Genomic DNA, 24,749 nt, shown 5'->3' with positions numbered 1-24,749 from the left:
AAAGAAACTGTGTGATGAGGGGGGCTATTCTACCTGTTACACCCTCAGTGCACGAGATGAGGCTGTCCAAGGCACCTGTGTGGCCTCAGTGGACACTTCTGTGCAAAAGAATGGTTTTAACAGCCTTCTGTGGATGGTAGGGGCAAAACAGAGCCCCTGGGAGCTGCCGTGGATTTTGTTCTGAAGCATCTTAATTCTGTACTCACCAGGGTAGGATGGGTTTGTTGTTGATTGTGCAGCTCGGAGATGAAACTCATTGAAACAGTGACAAATAAATATTCTGCGACTTATTAGGAGAGTAAAGTGTCTGGCTCTTACCATTTCAGAAACAGAGGAGATTGGTGATGAGGAAGTCTTCTCATGGCTGAAGTGTGCGAAGGGGCAGTCTCATGAACCAGAAAATCTTATGCCAACCCAAATCATTCCTGGAACAGGTAATATTCGAAACCGGAAGGAAACTCTATACAACTTTTCCTGTTTGAAGAGGCAGGAGAGAAGGAAGTGTGATAGTTAGTTTTTCTAGCTGTTGTCTTGTTTAGTGGAGGCAGGGAGGAGGGTGCCTGGATGAAGAAAGTGTTTTGCTGAAGGAAGCTTGGGAATTGAGGTGAAAATAGTTTGTGAGAGACTAAGCTGTTACCAAAGGTGATAACATGCATCCAAAGCGTGTGGCTCTTGTTTTGGCTCAGTGCTCTTTTTTCAGAGATACTACTAGTAACCAAATACAGTGAGTAATAGGAAGCATCCTACCTGAAGGCCAGGGAAATGTTCAATGGTAGGATCTCCCTGACAAGACCAGCTTTCAGAACCAATGTGAGCACTGTTACACAGTACACTGGAGTGTATGCAAGCATCTTGTTTTGAGGCTTTCATCGACCCTTAAGACTTTCACTGTGAGGTGGCAGTAATTGGGGTCAGTGTCTCTCCCAGATTTGTACACAGCTCCAGTACCAAAACATTTAACTTTCCTTACAGCCCTTTATAATATTGGAGACATGGTGCATGCAGCACGAGGCAAATGGGGAATTAAAGCAAACTGCCCATGTATTAACCGACAGAACAAATCCGTACTGAGACCAGCTGTCACAAATGGGATGTCACAGGTATGTAAGCAGCGAGTCTGTGAGTAGAAATACTATACTTGACCCTGAATGTTAGAGAAGAGAGTTTTAAAAGTCAAAGGGTGGCATTAGATGGTCCATAATCTAACCTCCTATGTATTGCAAGTCTTACTACTTCAGCGCCTTCTAACTATTAGGCTTTTTATGGTCTATTTGATTTTGCTGTTTTCAATAAACTTAATAGAGATTCAAAGATGATCAGGGGAGCTTCAGCTATCCATATGTAAACCAATAAAGTGAGATAAGTGGCCAGAATTTGAGAATCTGGTTCTTAGTGCACAGTATTTTAACTGTTGGTTGATTTTGTTGGGGGTTTTTTTGTTTTGTTTGTCCTTGGCAAAGGTAGCTCTAAAGCTGACGTGTCAGGCTAAGTAAGACGGACGTTAATCAAGAATGCTAGTGACCACATTATAGTTGGAGTCAGTGTCCTAGGGGAAGTTAAGGAATCAAATATTAGCACAAGTGGAGATTTCATTAAAATAGAATGAGTCAGAAAAGATGCTGAAGTTGAAAGATGAAAGGAAAAGTATGGTGGCTTGGATGCTACTCTCAAAAACCAGCAAGGAAATCTCAGCAAGTATACTTATGACCAAAAACTGTGATTAGAAAGCCAGGACTATATATATCAATAGGATGAAATGGGTTGAGAGTCCACTAGAGTCGAAAAGATACTCTTCAAAATGAGATCCTAATAAAGCCAATACATAGCAATATAAATTAGGGAAACTGCATAGCATGTAGGAAGGACATTAGAAGGGCTGAAATGGCACCTGTAGCTAATGACTTTTCCTCCGCTGACTAATATGCTTCAATTCAGCGGGTTGCCACGTCTGATCTGAGGTCGCAGTCGGATGGGAGGGTGGGCAGGGGCTGCCGGGCGGGGCAGCCGAGAGGCGCGGGGGTGCTCGTTCTCCTGCTCAGTGCAAAGAAATATGATGTCATTGGGATAACGGAGACCTGGTGGGACTCCACCCATGACTGGACCACGGGTATAGAGGGCTATGCCCTACACAGGAGGGATCGTGTTGACAAAAGGGGCGGGGGTGTAGCTCTCTATGTGAAGGAAAGCTACATGTCCCTGCAAGCTGATGTTGGTGACCGGCATGGACAGCTAGAGACCCTGTGGGTAAAAATTCGTGGGGAATTCGGCACAGGGGACACAAGGGTGGGAGTCTACTACAGACCTCCCACTCAAAGTCCCGAGCTTGACCAGGAGTTCGCCCGGGAACTGACTGAGGCCGCTTGCTCCAGGACCTTGGTTGTCATGGGTGACTTCAATTACCCGGACATCTTGTGGGAAGATCACTCAACTAAATCTGAGCGGTCGCAAAGCTTTCTCTTGTGCGTGGATGACCTCTACCTGACTCAAGAAGTCTATGGGCCAACGAGAGGCAAAGCGCTGCTTGACCTGGTACTGGCTACGGGGGACGACCTAATCGGCGACCTAGTGATCGATGGGAAGTTGGGTGACAGCGACCACGAGCTGATCACCTTCACCATCCGCCGTAAAGCTGGCAAGTCAGTCAGCAACACAGAAGTCCTTGACTTCAGACAAGCCGACTTTGACAAGCTCAAGAGGCTTGTCGGTCAGGCCCTCAGGGACCGTGACCCCAGGGAGATGGGAGTTCAAGAAGAGTGGTTGCTTCTCAAGGAAGCGATCCTCAATGCACAAGCTAAATCTATCCCAACACAGAGGAAAGGCAGCAAGAAGGCACAGCAGCCCCCCTGGCTCTCCAGAGAGCTAGCGGAGCTACTGTGGCTAAAAAGGAAAGCCTACAAAGGATGGAGGACGGGATTCACCTCCAAGGAGGATTACTCCGCGCTGGTCCGGTCCTGCAGGGACCAAACCAGGAAAGCCAAGGCTGCAACTGAACTCCAACTAGCTTCAGGCATCAAGGACAACAAAAAGTCCTTTTTCAGGTATGTGGGGAGCTGGAGGAAAAGCAAGGGCAATGTTGGACCCCTGCTAAACCAGATGGGGCAACTGACAACGGACGCCCAGGAAAAAGCCAACCTATTAAATAGGTACTTTGCGTCAGTCTTTCATCAGTCACACGGGATGCCTATGCCTGCTATGGGACAGGGAAATCTGGGTGAGGGGAATCCCCTACCCTCCATCAATGCTGACCTCGTGAAGGAACACCTTGAGAAGCTGGATACCTTCAAGTCAGCCGGTCCTGACAACCTGCACCCCAGGGTACTCAAGGAGCTGGCGAGCGTCATAGCCCAGCCCCTGGCACGGATCTTTGAAAACTCCTGGCGCTCTGGTGTAGTGCCCGAAGACTGGAAGAAGGCCAATGTGGTGCCGATCTTCAAGAAAGGGAGGAGAGTGGATCCGGCTAACTACAGGCCCATTAGCCTGACTTCTATCCTGGGGAAGATCTTAGAAAAGTTTATTAAGGAGGCCATTCTTGAGGGACTGGCCCAGGCTAACATTCTAAGGGACAGCCAGCACGGGTTTGTTGCGGGTAGGTCTTGTTTGACCAATCTCATTTCCTTCTATGACCAGGTGACCTATCACCTGGACGAGGGAGAAGAGATTGATGTCATATATCTTGACTTCAAAAAAGCTTTTGATCTGGTATCCCATGATCACCTCTTGGCCAAACTGCCCCGTTGTGGCCTTGGCTCCACCACGATCCGCTGGCTGGGAAATTGGCTCCATGGTCGGACCCAGAGGGTTGTGATTGATGGCAGTCACTCATCGTGGTGCCCTGTGACCAGTGGGGTCCCTCAAGGCTCTGTCCTGGGACCCATCCTGTTCAACAACTTCATTAACGATGTGGACACTGGAGTCAGGAGTGGACTGGCCAAGTTCGCCGATGACACCAAACTTTGGGGCAAAGCATTCACGCCGGAAGATAGGTGGGTGATCCAGGCTGACCTGGACAAGCTCAGCAAATGGGCAGACAAGAACCTCATGGTGTTTAACACCGAAAAATGCAAGGTTCTCCACCTTGGGAGGAAAAACCTGCCGCACCCTTATAGGCTCGGCAGTGCTACGTTGGTTAGCACTACAGAAGAAAGAGACTTGGGGGTCATCATTGACCACAAGATGAACATGAGCCTGCAATGCGATGCTGCAGCTAATAAAGCGACCAAAATGCTGGCGTGCATCCATAGATGCTTCTCGAGCAAATCCCGGGACGTCATTCTCCCCTTGTACTTGGCCTTGGTGAGGCCGCAGCTGGAGTACTGCGTCCAGTTTTGGGCTCCACAATTCAAAAAGGATGTGGAGAAGCTTGAGAGAGTGCCGAGGAGAGCCACGCACATGATCAGAGGTCAGGAAAACAGATCTTACGATGACAGGCTGAGAGCCATGGGACTCTTTAGCCTGGAAAAGTGCGGGCTCAGGGGTGATCTGATGGCCACCTATAAGTTTATCGGGGTGACCACCAGGATCTGGGGGAACGTTTGTTCACCAGAGCGCCCCAAGGGATGACAAGGTCTAACGGTCACAAACTCCTGCAAGACCGTTTCAGGCTGGACATAAGGAAGAATTTCTTTACTGTCCGAGCCCCCAAGGTCTGGAACAGTCTGCCAGCGGAGGTGGTTCAAGCACCTACATTGAACACCTTCAAGAGTAAATTGGATGCTTATCTTGCTGGGATCCTGTGACCCCAGCTGATTTCCTGCCCTTTGGGCAGGGGGCTGGACTCGATGATCTCCCGAGGTCCCTTCCAGCCCTAATGTCTATGAAATCTATGAAACTCCAAATAAATAAATAGCAAGAGTTTCAGAAGCAGGAAACTCATGAAAAAAATAATTGGGACTGCTGGGTCTCAAAGGGCTAAGGATAAGGACAATGCCGAGCACCTAAATGCATCAGTCTTGACCACAGAGGGTCTCTGCATCAGTCTTCACAGAGGGTGGTGGAGATCCGTGTTCTTCTTTTCTGGCAATAGGGAAAAAGTACTATTGGTGACCTGAATGTCAAAAGAGAAGCTGGACCACATTGAGAACTGAAAATACAGTAAGTCACCCAACCCAAACAGTGTAAATCCCACAGTGCTGAAGGAGCTGAAATATAGATTTACTGAGCTGCTTGCAAAAATATGCAGGCTCTCATTTAAAAACAGTCTCTGTGCTGAGAAAATTAGAAAGTAGCCAAATATTCTTCTACCTATATTTGAAAACAGTTGTCGCTGTTTGGCAGACTGATTGTAATGAAGATTAAAAACTGAATATAATAACCTAGGTAGACCATAGTGCAAAGGACAATGGTGCCTTACTAATCTGTTAGAAGTCTTGATGTTGTCAGCATAGTGCTAAATGAGAACTTGTTGACATAACTTTTGAGTCTTTCAGAAGACCTTTGAAAAGCCCTTTTACAAGATGCTACCAAAGAAAATAGTTTCATGGTTGGTCAGGTCAGAAGGGACCTGAGCAGATCATCAAGTCCGACCCCCTGCCATGGGCAGGAAGGAGTGCCGGGGTCAAACGACCCCAGTAAGCTGTCTATCTAGCCTCCTTTTGAAGGCCCCCAGGGTAGGAGCGAGCACCACTTCCCTTGGAAGTTGGTTGCAGATTCTAGCCACCCTGACTCTGAAGTAGTGCTTATAATCAGAAGCAAAATGTTATTATGGGAGAAATAAAGAAGAATTAATAGTTGGCGTTCATCATGCAAAAAATGAACAGCAAGGTTCCATAGTAGTTCCTGTGACATTTTATTCATGTGTTGATGATGTGGAAATGAGAGATTGTACAAAGAGATACCAAATTTTGGAGATCAGACTAGGCTGTTTAGGGAAGTAGAGACCAGAGGAGATCCAAGTTGGGCAAATTGGTGTAACATGATGGGAAACGATGCCTAGCTTCTGAATACTGCAAGGAAATAAACACGACCTGATCACAGACTTGACCTTGCAAGATCAACTTAAAAAGATACCATAACATTACCATAACTAAGACCTTTCCACAGTATCCAACAGCAAGCAGAATAGGAAACTCGATACTCGGTGCATAAAGAATAAGGTAGAGAATAATACAGAAAATATTATGCCATCTTATTGAGTGGAATATGGGATACTTCCAACAATACAGGTCACCTTATCTCGTAAAGATATTGCTGAATTGGGGGTAGATCTCAAAAGAAGGAGGAATGATTTGTGCCTGCTTAAAACTCTTGTATTAAGGGAGATTGAAAAGATGAGGACTGTTTAGTTTAGAAAAGAGATGAAGAGTACACACACAGTACAAATAAATAGAATGGTGCCTGGTCTACAGTGACTGTTTTCTCTACCTCCTCACACAAGAACAAGGAGACTTTGAATCAATTAAGTACTGACTAAGTTTAAGCCTGATAAAGGACATTTTTCACATACATGATTTAGTGTGGTACTCCTTGGCTTTGAGATCACTACATAGCAATAACTTGGCAAGGCACATTGGACATCAGTATGAATAACCAAATTATCCTGTTTCTTAGGGTGTGGACATATGATGACTTGGAGCCCCTTTCAAAAGGGGAATGTTTCAGAAGGGCACAGCTGCTGATGCGTTCTAAATGTTATGACTGAGCAAGCTGAGAATGATTCAGGTGCAGCAGACCCACTCCAACTTTAGCACTCCCTCCTCTCCTCCTAGGTGAAAGTTGGAGTAGATTTGTTGCATTTCTGGCCTTCCTCTGGCTTGACATTCTACCTTGATGACACTAGACTGTATTGCCTTGTTCTGCTGTTATCAGCTGGTTAAATTTTCATTTGTTTCAGTTTAGGGGGAGCAGTTTGCTTTTTTAAAGTCGGCATTTAAATGTGCATGTTTTCTTTAGCTTCCCAGTGTAAATCCTACTGTGTCTGCCTCTGGAAATGAAAGCACCTTCTCCAATGCAGCAACAGGGACAGGACAGCTGGAGATGGACACTGGCCTTAAACCTGAGGCTGCAGATGGTAGAACTGAGGAGTCTGCAAAATCAGAGATACCACCAACCAGTAACACCAGTGAAACAAAGACTAACAGGGCATTGTGTCCAGAAACGACCCCCTCATCTGCCTTGCACTGGCTTGCTGATTTAGCAACCCAGAAAGCAAAAGAAGAAACAAAAGGTAAGTAAAAGATCTATCCCATAGCTTTTTGCAGAAAAGAGTTGCAGTATTACCTTGGTGAGAGTCCCAGCTTGTTAGATGGAAAAGGGCGTGCTCCTTCCTCTTCACTTCCCTCTTTGGATCCATTTTCTTTAGTAGGTTTAAAAGATGTGGAAAGCATCTCGAAATAACTTGCATGGAGGTGACCAAAGGGAGAGCATATAATTCCTAATCACATTTATCCCATCTTAGTCTGCTGTTAGCTGTATCTTTTCTGGAAGGCTTTGTTGCACTGGTATGTGATGTCAAGTCTAATTTAACATTTATTTCTGGTATCGGTTAAGTAGCTTATGGAAACTGCTAAAATTGATGTTAGCGTCCTGCATGGGAAATGAAGAGTGGAATTTCTAGTCACTTAAATGTTCAGGGCAGGTTTTAGGAAAAAAAAAACCTCGGAATATACAACATCATTTCAGAAATATTTGTTTTTCAGGACACACCTGCAATAAAGGTGGTTCAGGGTGGCCCCCATAAAGACTGTGCTTAGGTAGAGTGAAGGTGGTGTGGCATGCAACCTTTTTTCATCACTGTGAGTGATGGAAAGATTTTGTTGTTCCTTCTTGTTGCTCACAAATGTTTTGCTAGCTCTAAAGGTCACATTCCCAGTAGTAGTCCCTACTGTCTGTAAAATCTGAAGACAGTAATCTTAAAAGCTTTCATGGTGAAGGATTCGGAACTAACTTGGAAGGTGAGTGGGTCAGTTGGGGAATTTGTTTCAAATAAGGTTGCAGTTCCTTGTAAATCAAATGTGTTTAAGTCAAAATTATCTTTTGTACTTCTCAAGGTCTTATCCCACAATGATAACAGCCTGTTGGTAACACCTCCCTGAAATGTACAATGTATAAATGTGTAGGACAGTGTATAAGAGTGTTTCGTCCTGTATGCATAGATTCATAGATGCTAGGGTCAGAAGGGACCTCAACAGAGTGTAATACTATTCTTGAGTTGTAACATTTAGGTAAATGTTACGGGATAGTAACAGGATAGTAGCTGTGTTTATATTGGACACTTGTCTCAGACCTTTCCTCGTCGTGGTTCTTCATCTCACCCAGTTCTAATTCTTGCTTACAGAAGCAGGATCACTGCGGTCAGTGCTCAGTAAAGAATCCCACTCGCCCTTTGGATTGGATTCCTTCAATTCCAGTGCAAAGGTTTCCCCATTAACTCCAAAGCTGTTTAACAGCCTCCTGTTGGGCCCAGTTGCATCTAGCAACAAAACCGAAGGTTCAAGTCTCAGAGATTTGCTACATTCTGGACCAGGAAAACTGCCTCAGGTCCCATTAGACACAGGAATCCCATTTCCTCCAGTTTTCTCTGCAGCTTCAATGGTAAGTAGCATTGTCTTCCTGCAGATAGGTTATACTCTGAGGTAAAATTCTCAGTAATTTAACAGCTTTCTTTGCATTCTAACAGCATTGTTTCTGGGCACTTGGTATAAACAAAGGCACTCATTTGATGGTGAAAAAAGCTATAAAATAATTTGACACAATAGTTATTTATGGGGCTTAGTCCTTTGTTGTCATGAAAAAATTCTCCCTTTGGAGGGAAGTGGCCATTAGTTAGGCATAGTATTAACTCCGACTCTTAAATTCCTTTTTGGTAATCTGTGCTGCCATGGAAGCTCAGTTGAGAAGCAGTCTGATTTTTTGGAAAGTCCTGCTTAAGATTAGCCTGTAAGCTGTTGCTGGTTAAGGGGACCCAGCTGTGGAACAGATTTTCAGAGATTGGGTGAATGTGAAGTAAGACTATCCTTTTAAAAAAAAAAAAAGAAAAAGATATGCTGAAAAATTCTCCTTTGAAAATACCCATCATAAGAATGATACAACAACCACGTGTCCTGCTTTAAAAAAAAAAAAAAGGAAGTAAAAAGAGGAACCCCAAGAATCCTTACCTTAAAAAACCCTGAGGCTTGCCCATGCTTAAAGTTGATTCTCATTTAAGGTAGGGTGTAAATTTAAAAGACAGTGGCTGTTACTGAGTACTTTCAAACATGAAACTCTTGTTCTGGAACAAGAATTCCTTGTTTAAATATAACTTAAGCCTCTTTAAGAAGTGGGCGAGCACTAACAGCATGAACAATCTATAACAAAAAGCCCTTCCCTAAATAGAATCGTTACCTTCAGAAGTGCCACGGTCCACTGACTCCACTAGGGACTTGGCTATCACTGCGAGTTTTTTGTTCTGTTTTTTAATTATGGAAGGTGTTCGGATTCTGGTAAGGGATGGTGTTAAACTGGTATGCCCCGCGGTGTGATCTGGTAAGAATAGCAAAAGCACCTTACTGGGTCAAACCAGTGGTCCATCTAGCCCAGTATCCTGTCTCTGACAGTGGCAGAAGTAGGTGATTTGGAGGGAGAGCGTTGAACCAGGCGTACCTGGTGTGAGCATTCCCCCTGTTCATTACCCTCCCGGCATCTGTTGTCATTGGTTTAGAGTAACACTGCCTTGCTCTGATGTTTAGAGCAAGACATTTGAACTCTCTGAACCAGGGCAGATGGGGTCTTAATAGTTTAACTTGTTTGGCACTGGCAAGAGGATTGGAACATACTACAAAGGGAAGCTTCGTTGTCACAGGAAAGTGAAACCAGTAGTTGTGACTCAGCTTTTAAGAGCTTCTGAAAATGTCATGGCCCTGAGAACATATATCCACAAACTAAAATGTAGATAACTGTGAAATGCCTTAAGGCAAAAGGAATTTCTTCTGTGGAAGGAAAGTCCTCACATTTATATTCCCTACCCTTCCTAGCAACGTGGCACAGTAAACCACAGGTTTTATCCTTTTTCTCCTTTCTCAGAACCTTGTCAGTTTTTGTTGCTGCTCCTTATCAAGATCAGTGACAAATTCATCAACAAAGATCCTTTGCTGCTTTTCTGACTCGAACGTTAGGGTCAGAACTTTGTAAAAGTCTGGATCACTAGCATTTGAAGAGGAGGCATGCATAAGGTGGTGAAGTTATGTGTATTGGGATTTTCTTTATTAAAATTTACCACTTCTGCAGCATTTGAGTTTCACTGAACTCATTTGACCTCCAGAATTTTAAGTGAATCAAACAATACGCCCAAATGACTTGCAGTGGAGCAGATAGCATCTTAGCAACTGGGCCACTGTCTTCTGTCTTAACTTGAGCACCATCAGTTTCTTAGCCACAAGCTCTTATTATACCTTTATTCCTGCTAGAAAGTACCATTTCTCACCAGAAGCAGTTTTATTGTTGAGGCACTTGTAGGCCATGATCAAAACCAGCTTTTAATCTTTTGTCGTTTAAACTAATGCTTGAGTATAAATCTCTCACTGTAAGGCATGTTTTTCAAGGCCTCGAAACACTTGTAGCTCTTCTCTTGAATCTCTTCCAAATTTTCAGTGTCCTTTCTGAGCTGTAGACAGCAGAACTGGGCACAGTATTAAGTAACAGTCTCTATTATGCTGCATACAGAGGTAATGCTGACTTCCTATTCCTGTGTGATCTACTCCTGCTTATATATTCAAGGATTGCAGTCTCCCTTTTAACAGAAACCAAAACAACAAAAGCCAGAGATCCTAACTGGTCTGATTCTGTTTAGTGCATAAAAAGCATTTAAGGGAACCAGGAAAAAATGAACATTTCATAACTTGATGGAAATAAAACCGATGGTGGTAGGAGGGAACAGCTTCTGATATTGTGATGTCGGTATTCATTTCTGAAGGCTTAGCAATTAATCTCGTTAGAATGCAGCAAGTTTTCCAAGCCTTAATTCTGTAGACCACTGGCGGCAGCAGCAGACATGCTGTTGTCAGTACCCCCTCCCAACTGTGTACTGACTTGTGTACAAGGTCTTGTGATAACAGTTACCATGGTTGAAATACAAGAGGGTGTTGGGGCAGATGCATATTGCCCTTATGTAAACTTCTGTGAAAACTGAACTTGGCCTGTATATTTGTGTCTTTAGGGAGCCAAAGGTAAAGCCAGTCTGCCCAACTTCCTAGATCATATCATTGCTTCTGTGGTGGAAAATAAGAAGACATCTGATGCTGCAAAGCGAACAAGTAACTTGGCTGACACTCAGAGAGAGGTGAAGGAAATGGTAATGGGACTGAATGTTCTGGATCCACACACTTCTCATTCCTGGCTCTGTGATGGAAGGCTCCTTTGCCTGCATGATCCCAGCAACAAAAACAACTGGAAGATCTTCAGGGAGTGTTGGAAACAGGGCCAGGTAAGTGAAAATGAATAGCCAGGTTGTAACACTGGAGCAGGTATTTTAGAGAATGAAAAAAAGCTTCCTCTATTCCTGCTCTGAATAGTCAATGGCAACGTACAGTTCTGCGTGTAAAAAAAAAAAATAATAATAAAAAAAAAAAATTAAGGGAGGGAAAACTGAAGCTAATTTTGTGGCACTCCTATTTGCTGTATTTTAGAGAGACATTCCTTTCATTTAGGAGTGGATATAGTCTGTCTAGAAGTACAGCCAGATATAGTTACATATGGCTAGTGGATCTCGGGGTGGAGGGAGTGTATATGGTGCTATATGATACTAGACTTTCTTGTAAAGACACCTGAAAATGGCTTGGAACTGAATTTTGATTTTCTGACTTTGCTAATTTGCTTGATGTAACGGGGATGTACTTTTATGCGAAAAGGAGCTAGTATCTGATGCCTTGCTTCTCTGGTGATGGCCAAGAAAATCCAGCTCCCGAGAATGAGAGAGATGTAGTTAAATTTGTAGCAAATTTGGCTAATAATGTAACGAGCCACCTGCCTTTCTTTTCGTTAGCCCGTGCTAGTTTCTGGAGTCCATAAGAAGTTGAAGTCAGAGCTGTGGAAACCAGAGGCCTTCAGTCTGGAGTTTGGAGACCAGGATGTTGATCTGGTGAACTGCAGAAACTGTGCCATAATTTCAGATGTGAAAGTGCGTGACTTCTGGGATGGCTTTGAAATAATTTCTAGTAAGTGCAGATTCATGGTGGAACAGCACACCTCATTCCTCTTATAATCCCTGTCACAGATACCACAGGTTGTGTGTTCCAGTAGCTATCCCTCAAGGTGTAAAGCCACAGCTGCTCCTTGTAAGGCTCACTAGGGAGTGACTTCTGGGTGGAGAAATTGTGAAGAATGAGGCTAGGCCAAAAGTAGCTTAGTACAGTCAGACTGCTTTGGAGCAGAGAACTCTTATTACAACAGTATTCAAAATAAATAAGTAGATGGTCTATACCACATGAAATTGGTAGTCTGATCTTTTCTCTCTTCCCCCTCTGGTTGTATTCATGATAAAGCTGAAGTTGGTTCTACATTTTGCTGTGATTGCAAGTCTTGCCACCTCCATGTTTTTATCCCCTGGTGACAACCTCCCAAAACCATGGTCATGCTGCAAAGAAAGCACTATTTGTAAGGATCAGTCTTGAGCAGGGGTGGGCAAAGTCTGGCCCTCCATATCCCATCAGTCCCTGCAGTGGCAGCTCCTTCTGGCAGCTACTACCAGACCGATCCCTGCTTCCCAGGCACCTTTGCCCATCTGCCCCATACCCGCTGCCAGGCACATAAGCAGGACACATGGCTGGGATGGGACTGCAGCCGGGAGCAAGATGGGCAGGCGGGGCTAGGGAGACCCCGGGGTCTGGTGGGGGCTGGGCCCTGGACAGAGCTGCGATCCACTGCCCACCTGCCATTGTAACAAGTGCAGGTTTCATGCACAGGGGCGTGCAGGGAGCAGATTTCAGCTCTGCTGTGGCCCCGTGCCATCCCTGGCTCAAGTTCCTGGCCTCGGAGCAGCTCCCTGCCCAGCTGTGCACCCTGACTGCATGGCTCCCAGCTGGTCTCCATGGAGAGTTGCACAGGCAGGGGTGGTGGGAAATGGAGTCTGGCTGCTGGCCGGATCTGCCACTTTGCCACCCTGGTCTTGAGGCTGACTGCTTCGGAGTACCAGAGGGGTGGAGCGGGTCATGGCATCTCATTCTAACAAGACACTTTCTGTGGTCTTGGGCCAGGGTCCTGGAAGACTTTGAAGATGGGTAGATTAGATTAAGCAAGCAACTGAATGGTGGCCTTGCTCCGGGCTTCCCAGCTTCCGGACAGTTGGAGACTGCATGCCACGCGAGTCTGCAGGCCTGGCATCCCTCTGCCATGCAGGAGCCCAGCTCTCCCCCCACCCCCAAGTGGCTACGCACTCAGTGCAAGCAGCGGAAAGGAGTTGTTCCCTTTCTTTGCCACACGTGCAGCATGAGCAGTCCATGTGCCGTGGCTATGTGCGCAGCATGAGTGGTATAGTCCCTCCCTAGTTGCGGGGGGGGGGCGGGGGGATGTGCTGCTGAGCCTTGGGGCAAGGCTGGGGGAAGCAGGGAGTTCTTACTTGATTTTGGAGTCTTTAAAAGAATCCCCGGCTGCTGCTTCCATGGTGTGGTTGGAAAGGGGAGTGCAGCTGCATCACTCCACCCCTCTGGATCTGCCCCCGAGTGACATATAAATTGAATAAATAAGGAAGTGGGGTCAGGTTTGTTTTTGGTTTGTTCATTGTTGGTGTTTTTTAAGTCTCTCTTACATTTGAGGCAAGATAGTAATTGGCCATAGTCAGTATTATCATAAGACATCTAGAAGGATAAATATGTAAAATCTCTCACCTATGGGCAAAAAAGGTAATTTGTCAGTGCTAAAGGCATGCTGTGCCATGGCTTGGCCTGAGCTCTGACTGGTAGGTCAGGTCCAGGATATAAGTAAAAGACAGACGTTTTGAAGTTGGTGTCAGCTAGTGTCTTGGATACTTCCTTGGGGAAGTCTGACAAATGAGCAGGATTTTGCAATGTCTTATAGATCCAAAGATGACTACTCGAGGCACCTGTAGTATATTGCCAAGCAGGCTAACAGCATACTGGGCGCATTAGTAGGAGCATTGCCAGCAGATGGAGGGGAGTGATTCTTCCCCTCTATTTGGCACTGAGGAGGCCACATCCGGAGTCCGGTGTCCAGTTTTGCCTGTCCCCTCCCCCTTGCAGAAAGGATGTTGACACATTGGAGAGAGTCCCCGTGGAAAGCAATGAAAATGGTTGTGGGGCTGGAGGACGTGACTGGTGAGGAGAGGCTGAGGGAACTGGGCTGTTTTAGTCTGGAGAAGAGAGAGAGGGATTGAACAGCAGCCTCACCTCCCTGCAGGGGGGCTGCAAAGAGGATGGAGCTGGGCTGTCCTCAGTGGGGGCAGATGACAGGACAAGGAGCAATGGGCTCAAGTTGCAGCAAGGAAAGTTTAGGTTCAATATTAGGAAAAACTTTCTCATGAGGGTAGAACAGGCTACCCAGAGAGGTGGTAGAATCTCTATCCTTGGAGGTTTTAAGACCTTAGTAGAAAAAGCCTTGGCTGGGATGATGTAGTTGGGGCTGGTCCTGCTTTGAGCAGGGGGTTAAACTAGATGTGACCTCCTGAGGTCCCTTCCAGGCCTCATTGTCTATGATTTTGGGGTTAGATGAGTGGAGGGGAGTTGGCACATGGCCAGCCCTTGGTTGTAGCTGTATGCTGGTGCAGTCTGGCCCATGCAGCTCCCTAAGGGTCCAGAAAATTGAAATCAGGGGAGCAGTGGCAGCATTAATTATCACTCCCCTGTTGCCAGATTTCCAGACCTTGGGGAGCCCCACTGGCTGGATGACACAGCTCTGTAAGCCAGGTCTGTCTGAGCCACCCCTGTTTTAGTTAAACTAGTCAGCATCACGTATGAAGAGAATAAATGGGCTAGGCTTCATTCCTGAGTCAAATTAGGTACGAGTAAAAATCAGTTGTGAGCATTGCCGTCTAAATGTCCTGCTCTGCTCTGCACCACATTTGGTAAATGAGAGGCTGTGCATGGTGGATGTCTTCTGGAGGTTGTGTGCATGTCCCCCACCCTGTGGACTGCAATTTCAGCAGTGCATTACCAGTCCCTTGCGTTGACCACAGTGGATTTCATCGTGTTTTAGAAGCAGTCCAGGTTGGCAAAAACAATATAGGATGAGATTTTTTCATAAGCATTGGGCATTGGCTTAACTGCCTTCTATAGGAATGAATGGTAAAATTCTGTGATGTCAGTAGAAGTGGTCAGGCGGTGGGTTCTGGAACGCTCCTCCTTTCGCCCCACAGAAGTGCTGCAGACATTTGGCAACTTGCGGGAATCTCCTTTAGACTCTGCTGTGGGTCCTGTTTTGACTAGTAAAATTCATTTGTACTATGGGCCAGGGAGCAGCGTGCACTGTGCTGGGCAGTGTACAAAGTCACCGTCACAAGAAGTTTGCTATGGAGATGAGACCGAGAGGTGGGAAGAGGTGCAGCATGCAGAGTGAAATGTGTTTCATCTTGCAGAACGCCTGAGGTCAGAAGATGGACAGCCAATGGTACTGAAGTTAAAGGACTGGCCTCCAGGGGAGGATTTTAGAGACATGATGCCTACAAGGTAAGGAATCTGGAGCAACAGCACTAACAGGGGATCCTGACTGCTTTACAAGCAGGACCGTTCTGTTGGTGTTGTATTGTTCTTTGTGTGCTCTTCCTTCCCTGTGACCTGAAAGGGTCTTTGCTCTCTTCTCTTCCTGTGTAGGTTTGAGGATTTGATGGAGAATCTTCCTCTCCCGGAGTATACCAAGAGGGACGGCAGGTTAAATCTGGCCTCTAGGCTGCCAAGCTACTTTGTACGTCCTGATCTGGGCCCAAAAATGTACAATGCCTATGGTATGTAGGAACAGAGCTGGAGATGAGCTTGTGGCTGTGCTTTATTTCATTTTGTATATCCTCAGAACTGGAATTTGTATGGCAAGAAAGCATTAGCTAAGTCTGAGAACTTACCCTAGAGGAGGTTGAGTCATCTTACTGGATCAACACTAAGAGATCTCCACGTGCTGCTTTTTCCTCCATGAATGCATGTACACGTACACACCAGTAAACTTAAAACCTCCCTATAAATTATTACCATAATGTACTTTATATTCTCTAGTGTATGTTATATGAATACATGTTATATTATAGTATATATTACATTATAATATAAAATATATTTAGCTGTTTTCCATGACTGAGTTAAAGCAGTTTTGGTGACCTCAGACTGAAAGACAGATTGAACCCTACTATTAGACTTAAGTATATATTTTTAGCCTTGTAAGATAAATTGTGCGTGCAGCAGGTTGGATATCAATGGAGGGCAATGTGCCAGAGCGTGTGCCCTGATGAATAAGCATTGTGAAATTTACAGATGACAATTTCTGCAGGGATTAAAAGCAATTAGCATTTAATGATTATTTTTCAAAACATCCAAAACAATTGGCGCACACATGCTTTGTGGATGTAATCATTCTAAAATATGAAGTTATTTTCACTGCATCTGATGGACAGAAGTAGAATGGAACAATTTGAAGTTATAACAGCTTGAATCATGATAGGAAAGAGGGGGGGGCGGTGGATGCTGGTTGTTTTTAACCAGTTATTTAAAGTAGGTTGAGGCCTCAAACACTTCACTTAGTTGTTGCTTTAAAGGAAAAAAACAGTTTGGATCGCTCTTAATGTTGCAAAACCGTTTTAAGCTGGTGACCCTGCAAATGGTGTCTCCACTGCAGGTGTGTGGAAGGAAATTGTTCTTATAATTGAAGGGTGAACTGTAGAAATGTTGCTTAAAAACTAAACTTTGTAAAATCTTTTTTAATTGAGCCAGCTTCCTTTGGGATGTCAGTTTATAAAATATGTGCTTAAATCTACCCTGGTCACTGAATTAGAATTCAGGAATTGCTGCATGAAATTCTGTGCCTGCCAAGCCAGTGAGACTTCTGGCTTTAAAAATGTGAAACCCCTGTGAGGTTCTGAGAAATCAGTTTGTTTACTAGAGACATCACAAGTATTATACAATAGGGGGATGAAAATGGGATTATGATTAATGCGGTTCTTTCAAGTCTTTTGTTTCTGGTGCTTTAATTTAGGCAGGTAGCAGAACCAACTTCTGCAAGCTGTATGTTAAGGCAACAGTTGCCTTAAATGTGTAGTTAACACCTTGATGTGACAGGCTTTAGACAGCAAGAAATCATAGTCCTTGCCCCAAAGAGCATGTAGTTTAGTCAGACAATGTACTAGATGTAGGAAATGATGCAACAAAAAAGCAGTGAATACTAGTGAAAGCTAACTTGTTTTGTGTGCTTCCAGTTTTTTTGTACCATCTTATGTGCATGGGGAATGCACAGACAATGAGCACGTTTTTGTTTAAACTTTTTCTTCTTTTAAAAATCAGAATTTGTAGGACTTCTGTATAATATGTTGCCTTCCAGAAGTAAAAATTTTAATACTTCAGTGTTGTATCTGACTGTTAAAAAGTGTTGTCACCAAAGGGACAGCCCCTTTATTTTGCCATCTGTTAAATGTAAAAGGCAAAAATGCCTTAAATGTCTTTCATCAAAAAAGCAAACATTCAGTACCTTGCTCGATGTGCTTACAGGCATGTCAAAGTAAAAGAAGGGATTAGGAAAAAATATTTCATCACTGTATGTTGCAACAGTAATGAACACAAAGTACTACTTCAGATTTCTTTGCATTCATAATGTTTTTCAGTTTAGAAAAGCTAGGAAGCTGTAGCTCAGGTCTCTAAATATGTAGCTTTGATTTTGTACACTGTTTCAGGGATGATGGGAGAAACCAAAAGTAAACGTGCATTAGGAAGCCCCTGTTCTTGCAAAAAGAGCTTTGTTTGTTCTTTTCACAGGAACTTGGATCTTGTCCATCTTACAGTGCTGGTCTTTCACACTGTCCTTTTTCTTAGGGTTGATAACTGCGGAAGACAGACGTGTTGGTACAACCAACTTACACTTGGATGTGTCTGATGCCGTTAATGTCATGGTGTATGTTGGGATCCCCATTGGCGAAGGGTCCCATGATGATGGTAATGTTTTGGAAACGTTTTACTGTCCTATGAAAACTGTGCCGTGGAGAGAGGAATGTGTTATGTGGGCTTCCAAGTTTCTTTAAAGAGTCTTGCAACTTTGGCCAGATGCAACAAGTCACCTTGGAAATGTAGGCCGTATCTTCAGTGAACATTCACAAGTATAGAAATTAATCTGTTCTAAAGTAGTGCCTTTTCCACTAATAGTTCAGAATGTTCTGTGAAAGCAGTGGCAGTTTTGTGGGGGAATTAAGAAGAGAACTGAATGGGAGGGGAAGGAAACCATTGTACCAGTTTTCAAATATTTGAGAAATAAGGATTGGCTGGATTTGAATGTTTTATGACCGAGTTTTTAGACTGCATCCCAGTCAGTTAGTGACTGCTATGAGTCCAAAGATTATGATGTTAATTTCTGTTTACGTATTGGATATAAAAGGTATGTGATTGTACTCAACTTTTTGTGGGGATCTTCTTTGCAGAGGTGCTGAAAACTATTGATGAAGGAGATGCCGATGATGTAACAAAGCAGCGAATCCACGAAGGGAAGGAAAAGCCTGGAGCTCTGTGGCACATCTATGCCGCCAAGGATGCTGAGAAGATCCGTGAACTTCTGCGGAAGGTATACCGATGACAAAGAAGGCTTGTGTCTTACTGTTGTCCAAGAAAGGTTCATCTATAGGGACTTGGAGGATTCAGGTTGAATCTTGTGCAGCTGATGTTCCTTACCACAAAAATATTCACCTGCAGAAATTACAACCACTCTGTGAATGTGACTGAATGGAATTGTGTGTATGGCTAGTCGTAGGATCATAGGAAAGGAGGACTGGAAGGGATCTCATAGGGGCATCTAGGTCAGCCCTCTGCTTAAGGCAGGATCATCCCTGACTAAACCATAACAGTCAAGTGCTGATCTAACCTGATTTTTGAAAATTTCCAGTAACGGAGATTCCACAACTTCTGTAGGTAGCTTGTTCCAGTGCTTGGTGACCCTCATAGTCAGAAAATTTCTCTAACTTCCAACGTAAACTTCCTTTGCTGCATTTTGAGGCCATTGCTCTTAGTCCTGTCCCCTGTAGCCACAAAGAAAAGCCTGTCTCCGTCCTTGAGAAGACTGAGTTTCTGAGCATGGAGATAATATAAATGATTAGCCCATGTTAGGATCTCAAGGATAGATATGGAAGGGATAATTATTAGTACAGATGCCATTGCCTGGAAACACTTTATAGTCTGTGCTGCTAGTATTTCTCATTGTAGCAGCTTAAAGTCATATTTGTCCATGTCAGGGTTGGCTCAGAATGCTACGTGAGATGGGAGAGGTACTGAACCTTGCTATCTGTGGATGTGTTTTGTATTTTTGCATTAGGTTGGAGAAGAACAAGGTCAAGAAAATCCCCCAGATCATGACCCAATTCATGACCAAAGTTGGTACTTGGACCAGACCCTGCGTAAGCGTCTTTATGATGAATATGGTGTACAAGGCTGGGCAATAGTACAGTTCCTAGGAGATGCAGTGTTCATTCCCGCAGGTGCACCCCACCAGGTAAGCATAGTGTCACAGATGATAAAAAACGTTACAGCCAAGTTTGTTTCATCTCCCAAAAGCACCCTGAAATATGACCACTGACTTGAGCCCTTGGGTTTTGGAGAACAGTTGCTACAGAAATCTGTTTGTAACATTTTTATCAATGTGATGCTTGAGTACAATTTAAACAACTGAATAAGTAAGCATAGTGGCACCACGGGAGCAGGTGTGTAACTAAATAACTGGGAGAAAATTAAGAAAATGAACACTTAGACTGAATATTAGGAAAAGCTTCCTGACATTGAGATTTCCTTAGGCTCTGGACCAGACTCCCAGTGGAAGTGGTAGAGGCTCCATCACTGTAGTCATCTGACGCTATGGTCAGCAAAATACCAGAGAATCTTCTGTAGCGAGCAGTCCTGCATCTATAGGGAGAGAGGTTGGCTGTCGCTCAGTAGAATGTTTGCACTTCTGACATGAAACTAATTCTGTGAATTGTTCTGCGTCTCTGGGTAGCTTCAGTCTCTGGTAGCTAGGTGAGCAGGAACCTACAGTACATGGAATTCTTCTGTATTAATTCTATATTGGGTCATTCAGCTTTGCTGTATCTAACATCCACTGCTATAATGTTTTGGGGTTTTTTAGGTTCATAATCTGTACAGCTGTATTAAAGTGGCAGAAGATTTTGTATCTCCAGAACATGTAAAGCACTGCTTCCGCCTGACTCAAGAGTTCAGACATTTGTCTAACACTCACACGAACCATGAAGATAAGCTGCAGGTAATTGTCAGTCCGTCTTGGTGGAAACATTTCTGTGCTGACTGGTGGCTTGAAGTCTTTAAAAGACATGTCATTACTAGTCTGAATAGGCCTGATTTTGTCTGAGCAACACTGTTTAGGATTTTTCCCCATTGGTGGCCAGAATGGGTGGTGATAATGATTTTGTGTATATATGACAAAGGAACTAACTTGTATGAGTTAGTCTTTAGACTGTCAGCTAGAAAGGATGTTGAAGAGATTGTGTGAGCACGTGTGCTTTAGGATGAAGCTATGGCAAATAATTAGGCAACTAGCCAGGGTAAAGGTACTAAGAGACTAATGAACTGAAGAGATGTCCGTTCCTTGTTGCTCTGCATTTTTTTCTCTGCACTGGAAAAATGTTTAAGCCTCTTGTTCTGTGCTGTAGTGAGAGCAGCAATTAGAAATAAGACGGACATCTATAACAAATGGAAAAAAGGAAATAAAAACCATAAATTAGAAATTAAGTATAGAAAATTGATAAGGGAAGCCAAAAGTCTTGGGAAAGATCCATGGCTGGCAGGGCATAGGAGACTTGAAGCATGAGAAGCCGAAGAACAAAAGAAGCCTTGGTGCTAGACAGTAAAACTGATGCAGGAAAGGTTTAATGTTCCATAAATGTTTGCTACAAATGTTGAAAGATGTGGGATGGCATGTTCTTATAGCATATGCCTGAAGAAGTAAGCTCCAGTGCATTACTCCAGTTACTAAGGAGGATTCAAAACATCGTCTACTAAGATGAAGAATTTTTAAATTGGTAGCCCAAGAAATGTGTGAATGAGCTGCTAAGAAGGTCTCTGGCCCAGTGACAGAGAACATTAATAATATTTTGGAACACAAAGGACATTTCAGAGGGAAGGAAGAGTAATAATATTGTGGCAATGTTTAAATGGGGCAAGTAGTGTGAGTGGTATTTTAAGAGATGAAGAATTAAAGCCTAGCAATACAAGACAATACAATTGCAGAAGGCAGACCTAATGCCCAGCTTTAAGAAAGGAAAGGAGGAGGATTTGGGAAACTACAGCTCAGTCAGCCTTACCTCAGTCCCTAGAGAAATCATGAAGCAGGTCCTCAAGGAATCTATTTCTAAGCACTTGGAAGATAAGTTGATTAGGAACAGCCAGCATGGATTCACCAAGGGCAAGTCATGACGGACCAACCCGGTTGCCCTCTATGATGAGATGACTGGCTCTGTGTGGGAAGCAGTGGACATAATATACCTTGACTTTAGCAAGGCTTTTAATACAGTCTCCCACAACATTCTCACAATCAAGCTAAGGAAGTATGGGTTGGATGAACGAACTGTAAGGTGCATAGAAAACTGGCTGGGTTGTTGGACTCCAAAGGGTAGTAATTGGTGGCTTGATGTCTAGTTGGCAGCTGGTATCAAGTGGAGTGCCCAGGGGTTGGTCCTTGAGCTGGTTTTGTTCAATGTCTTCATCAACACTTTGTAAGGTGGGATGGAGTGCACACTCGGCGAGTTTGAAGATGACACCAAGCTGTGGGGAGTAGTAGATACACTGGAGGGTAGGGTTAGTATTCAGAGAGACCTTGACAAATTGGAGAATTGGGCCAAAAGAAGTCTCATGAGGTTCAACAAGGACAAGTGCAAAGTCCTGCACTAGGGAGGTACACGCTGGGGAATGACTGGCTAAGCAGCAGCTCTGCAGAAAAGGACCTGGGGGATGACGGGGGTCAAGAAGCTGAACAGGAGCCAGCAGTGTGCCCTTGCTGCCAAGAAGGCTACCAGCATCCTGGGCTGCATTGGGAGGAGCGTTGCCAGCAGATGGTGGGGTGGGAAGTGATTCTTCCCCTCTATTCAGCACTGGGGAGGCCACATCTGGAGTCCTGTGTCCAGTTGCGGTCCCCCCACCACAGAAAAGATGTGGACAAATAGAGCCCAGTGGAGGGCAGTGAAAATGGTTTGGTGGCTGGGGCACAGACTGGTGAGGAGAGGCCTGAGGGAACTGGGCTGATTTAGTCCAGAGAAGAGAAGACTGAGGGGGATTTGATAGCCGCCTTCAGCTCCCTGCCAGGGGGGCTGCAAAAAGGATGGAGCTGGGCTGTTCTCAGTGGGGGCAGATGACAGAATAAGGCAGCAAGGCAAATTGAGGTTAGATATTAGGAGAAACTTTCTCACTAGGAGGGTGGTGAAACACTGGAACCAGGTTACCCAGAGGGGTGGTGGAGTCTCCGTCCATGGAGGTTTTCAAAACCCAGGTAGACAAAGCCTTGGCTGGGATGATGTAGCTGGGGCTGGTCCTGCTTTGAGCTGGGAGATGGACTAGACGTGACCTCCAGAGGTCCCTTCCAGCCCTCCTTTTCTGCAGTTTCTGAGACCAATATCCTTTGGTCAATGACCAACTCTTTTGCGCGATTATCTTCCAGTGGCTATAGAGCCAATTGCCAGAGTTTACTTCCACAGCTTTAAACAAGCAGAGCTAGTTAATTTCTTGTTAAACTGAAGATGCTGCTCATTGTTTAATTGTATGTGTTGATTTTTGTGGGGGCTGTTTGTTTTTTTGTTTTAGGTGAAGAACATTATCTACCATGCAGTAAAAGATGCTGTTGGCACACTGAAGGCTCACGAATCCAAACTGGCTAGGTCTTAGGAGTTGCTAATTCTGAATCCCCTGTGAAGTAAGCCTTTGCTCACAGTACATACAGGGACTGCACTTGACTGCCTCTGCGGGAGCAGAAGCCTCTCACTAAGAGCTAGTGTGGTCAGTATTACACACTCTTCAGCCACTGTTTTCTACGCTGCCTCAACACTGAAGGTCTAATGGGAAGTTGCGCTGTTACCTGCAGAATTCCTGTCTGATGAAAGGTGCCGTTTCCCTTTCCTGTGGCCTTCTGCGAATTGGAATTGCATGGAAACCACATGGTGTTCCTGCATATTATAATTAGAAATGGTATAAGAGTGTGACTTTTTTTTTCCTCATGCCTAGTTAGTCTCCAAGAAATTAGAAGGAATGTGCTGGAGGTGGGGTATCCTGTTGCAAACTTAAGTAGATAGCTGCTGCAGAAGTGTGACCAACAGGAGCCCAACTGCAGAAACATACATGCTAATCCTTCCTAGTGTGATTGATACAGGCCAAGGAAAAGGGATAAAGCTGTTCTCCACACTCCCCTTCTTGTAGCCGTTTATACACTGTAGAACTGCAGAAATACAGGGAGAACCCACTGCTTTTCCCAGGAGGCTCCAGAATTAGGAGAATTGTGTATTTAGTGAAAAACTAGGTTTGTAGTGAAACAGTTAATATTTCATGAAAGTAGATATTTTTAGTATTTTTGAAATACCACAACTGTTCCTGGATTTGCAAGGAAAGGCACATTACATTTAGTCTTCCTTTCAATAAAATCAGTAAATGATTTGTAGAAATCAGTCCAAAATAGCACAAAATCAGCCAAAGGAGAGCTAAAAGAAATTGACCCTCCCCTTCCAGTTTCCTCAAAATGAGAAGTAAAAAGGGGCATGAACTTTGTTTTGACTTGGAGATGTTGTGCATCTCCTCCTGCACTGGTAATGCCAGGCAATAGTTCACCCGGTGCTGGTGCTAGCTCGGGGCTTCTATCCTTTCCAGAAGTGAAGGAAAACTAATTTTCAGATATCAGCTTTGTCCAGAACTATTTTAAGTAAAATGTTCCTGCTTGATAGAACTGTATTCAGAATTAACTAAATGTCAGCATTGATGCGGTGGATTTCATTGTCCGGGTACATGGGGAAATGTATCTACCTTATATCCAGCTGTACTGTAGTGCCACCTGCAGGCCTGTTAATATGTTCACGGTTATTTCATTTTATTTTTTTTTTTTTTTTTTTTTTTTTTTTTTAAATAAAAGTCATTTACTGTAGACTCCTAGCCTGCTCCCTTCCTGCCTCGGCTCCGTGCAGCCTGCCAGGGCGCGATGGCCTCGGGACGCCAGCCCCTGAACCAGGCCAAGAGGCGGCAGCTCCAGCCAGCCCAGCTGCCCCGGTGGCATGCTCAGCTTGGCACAGCCACTGCCTAGGCACCAGCTCCTCAGAGCGCTGTAGGACAAGTGGCCTGAGCTGGTGTGAGGCTCAAACTGTATGCACGGGAGATCCTGAAGGTTAGCATTGTAGCTTGCCTGAAACTGGCTGCCACAACCCAGCCCAGCCCCCACTCCATTCGCTCAGGCTCATCCTCTTCATCCACCCATCACCCGCACCGTGCCCCCTTGCCCCTACCCTCGCAAGCAGGGTGTTTCCCCTGTGCCCCAGGCTTTTGTGTTCAGCCTGGCTGCTTCTCGCTGTCATGGAGGGCAGAGCTGTCCCCTGTGTGTCCCATGCCAGTTGGGGTCCCTGTCCCTTGCCATGCCATGGCCTGGCTCTGTCCCAGGTAGGTGGAGGTGCGAGTGGC

General features: G+C 44.7%; 1 protein-coding gene across 2 annotated transcripts in view; it reads left to right on the top strand.

Annotated features, from left to right (window-relative positions):
- The window catches only part of KDM3B (lysine demethylase 3B), a 68,865-nt gene extending 44,667 nt beyond the window's left edge, over positions 1–24,198 (top strand). For both annotated transcript variants that reach the window (XM_090064743.1, XM_090064742.1), the window contains 13 exons: positions 327–434; positions 973–1,100; positions 6,889–7,162; positions 8,273–8,529; positions 11,129–11,395; positions 11,954–12,125; positions 15,497–15,587; positions 15,732–15,862; positions 17,928–18,047; positions 18,527–18,666; positions 19,411–19,587; positions 20,215–20,349; positions 22,899–24,198. In XM_090064743.1, coding sequence (XP_089920869.1) covers positions 327–434; positions 973–1,100; positions 6,889–7,162; positions 8,273–8,529; positions 11,129–11,395; positions 11,954–12,125; positions 15,497–15,587; positions 15,732–15,862; positions 17,928–18,047; positions 18,527–18,666; positions 19,411–19,587; positions 20,215–20,349; positions 22,899–22,979 — 2,081 coding nt within the window. In that variant the 3' untranslated portion in view covers positions 22,980–24,198. The remainder of the gene's footprint in view (positions 1–326; positions 435–972; positions 1,101–6,888; positions 7,163–8,272; positions 8,530–11,128; positions 11,396–11,953; positions 12,126–15,496; positions 15,588–15,731; positions 15,863–17,927; positions 18,048–18,526; positions 18,667–19,410; positions 19,588–20,214; positions 20,350–22,898) is intronic.
- Positions 24,199–24,749: the final 551 nt, after the last annotated feature.

Source organism: Crocodylus siamensis, chromosome 10, assembly GCF_052110815.1.
Source record: "Crocodylus siamensis isolate JL-2025a chromosome 10, ASM5211081v1, whole genome shotgun sequence".
NCBI lineage: Eukaryota > Metazoa > Chordata > Crocodylia > Crocodylidae > Crocodylus > Crocodylus siamensis.
This window is presented reverse-complemented; position numbering and strand designations above follow the sequence as displayed.